The 2,508-nt window shown below is 36.6% G+C and overlaps 1 protein-coding gene across 1 annotated transcript in view; it reads left to right on the top strand.

The window, feature by feature from the left end:
• The window catches only part of LOC108544916 (ATP-dependent RNA helicase DDX3Y-like), a 13,793-nt gene extending 13,251 nt beyond the window's left edge, over positions 1-542 (top strand). The window contains 1 exon segment of the mRNA XM_017896329.1: positions 463-542. Coding sequence (XP_017751818.1) covers positions 463-542 — 80 coding nt within the window.
• The last annotated feature ends 1,966 nt before the right edge of the window (positions 543-2,508 follow it).

Below are 2,508 nucleotides of genomic sequence, written 5' to 3'. Positions count from 1 at the left end.
TTTTTTTTTTCTTTTTTTTTTGAGATGGAGTGCCACGCTGTCACTTAAGCTGGAGTGCAGTGACCTGATATCAGCTCACTGGAAGTGACTGTCCTGCCTCAGCCTCTTAAGTAGCTGGGATTACAGTTGCATGGCAACATGCCCAGCTCATTTTTTGTATTTTTAGTAGAGATGGGGTTTCACCATGTTGGCCAGGCTGGTCTCTACCTCGTGACCCCATGATCCACCCACCTTGGCCTCCCAAAGGGGTGGTATTACAGGCTTGAGCCACCGTGCCTGGCCTGGGCTCTTTGTTTTTCTTACGAGTTCTCTTTTTCAAAGCATAATTTATTGGGGAAATTTGATTTCTGAGGGACACAAAAATCCAACACTACATTTCTTTTACTGGTTTTATGTTAAAGTACTTGAGAAAAAAGGTATAAATGGATGACTTAATTTCTTTCTAAACATTTTTCTTGATAGGTGGCTATGGAGGCTTCTACAATAGTGATGGATATGGAGGAAATTATAACTCCCAGGGGGTTGACTGGTGGGGCAACTGAATCTGCTTTGCAGCAAAGTCACCCTTACAAACAAGCTAATATGGAAACCACATGTAACTTAGCCAGACTATATCGTGTAGCTTCAAGAACTTGCAGTACATTACCAGCTATGATTCTCCTGATAATTCAAGGGAGCTCAAAGTCACAAGAAGAAAAATGAATAAATAGCAGCCCTATTCAGAAATTGGTTTGAAGATGTGATTGCTATAGTTTGGATTTAACTCTTCCCCTCCTGTTTATTCCCACCCCAAACTGCATTTATAATTTTGTGACTGAGGATCGTTCGTTTGTTAACGTACTGTGACTTTAACTTTAGACAACTTATTACTTTGATATCCTGTTGGCTCAGTAATGCTCACGATACCAATTGTTTTGACAAAAACAAATTTACTAAACTTGGCCTAAAATCAAACCTTGGCACACAGGTATGATACAACTTTAACAGGAATCATCAATTCATCCAAAACTATCAAAAGGAAAAAAAACTTGGGCAGTAGCCTGCGTTAGGACTGTTTGATTTTTGCAGACTTGGGGGTTGGGAGAACATCTTAAAGCATTAAAGCGTAGTTTTTTATTTGGCCAAGCTGTACTAAAATTCTGACTTGCTCACTCTATCCTGGATAGGCACTTAGAAACTTACACTCTTTAAGCCATTCCAGTCATGACGAGGTGGAATGTATCAATATACCCATTAATATTTTTGAAAGAGCTGTTTTAGGTTAATTTAAGTAAATACAGCAATTTCTCATTTAATGTTTAGGGAGTTTATTCTAAGCTAGGCAACTGTGGGCATACTATCACAGGAAAGATTTAAAGCTTTGATACAATGGGGGAGATTTCATTGTTTTTTTTAATGCCTGCTATAAAAATTTGAAATGTTAGAATGGCTGACCATGGCAGTGACCAGGCCTCACTATAGGCCTGGTTGGATTCTGGTCTTTTATGCATGCTAGTGTTGATGTTTTTTGGTCAAGAAGGGTTTAAACAGGAAGGATTATGCAGCAGGCTTTAATTTAATGTAGATTCATATTGCGCTGTTAAAGCTGCATTGAAGTGTTAAAATGGCTTACACTTGTAGACTTTGTAAAGCTAAGACTAACAAATTCTTGAAATCACACAGGTTGCAAATATGTACTAAACTGCACAAGGTGTGTGTGCTATATGTGCAGTTTTAGTGTATTTTAGTTGCATAGGTTTCCATGGTATTTATAGTCTCTTGTGCTAAATTTGGCCAAAGATGATTGTCCACCACTAAAAATGCCTCTCCCACTTGGAATTCTGTACTGATTTTGTGGCCAGAATGCAATGATCTTTAAAAACAAATCTTTTAAGTGGCATAAGAAGTTGGCAAAAATTTCTTAAAGTGCAATAGATTTTCAAGTGTATTGTGCCTTGTTCTAAAACTTACAAGTAGGTGCACTTGACAGTATTGAAGTCATTTGTTAAGGTGCTATTTCAATTAGTATAGGTTTAGACTCTTGTACATTTCTCCCGTAACTTTTTACAAAGTACTTATTTTATTGCACATTCAGAGAATTTTATATATATATATATATATGTCTTGTGTGCGTGTCCTTGACCTTCCAATCTTATTTTGTCTCTTGGAGATTGTTGAATGCAGCCAGTGAAGCAGTAGATCCTAAAATTTTATTGGGGACCATGGAATGGTAGTTGAGAAGAAAACTATTTGCACACAACAGATTTTAGATACTTTTTGCTGCTAGTTGTGTAATATTTATTGAACATTTTGACAAATATTTATTTTGTAAGCCTAAAATGATTCTTTGAAAGTTTAAAGAAACTTGACCAAAAGACAGTACAAAAAAACACTGGCACTTGAATGTTGAATGTCACCATATGTGAAATAATATATTTCGGGGTAGTGTGAGCTTTTAATGTTAAGTCCTATTAAACTTGAGTCAAATTAAGCAGACCCGGCATTGGCAATATAGCTATAATTTTCTGA

The sequence above is a fragment of the Rhinopithecus bieti genome, unplaced genomic scaffold (assembly GCF_001698545.2).
Source record: "Rhinopithecus bieti isolate Rb0 unplaced genomic scaffold, ASM169854v2 scaffold_28543, whole genome shotgun sequence".
NCBI classification, from domain to species: Eukaryota; Metazoa; Chordata; class Mammalia; order Primates; family Cercopithecidae; genus Rhinopithecus; species Rhinopithecus bieti.
The sequence above is the reverse complement of the archived record's forward strand: the minus strand, read 5'-3'. Positions and strand labels throughout refer to the sequence as shown.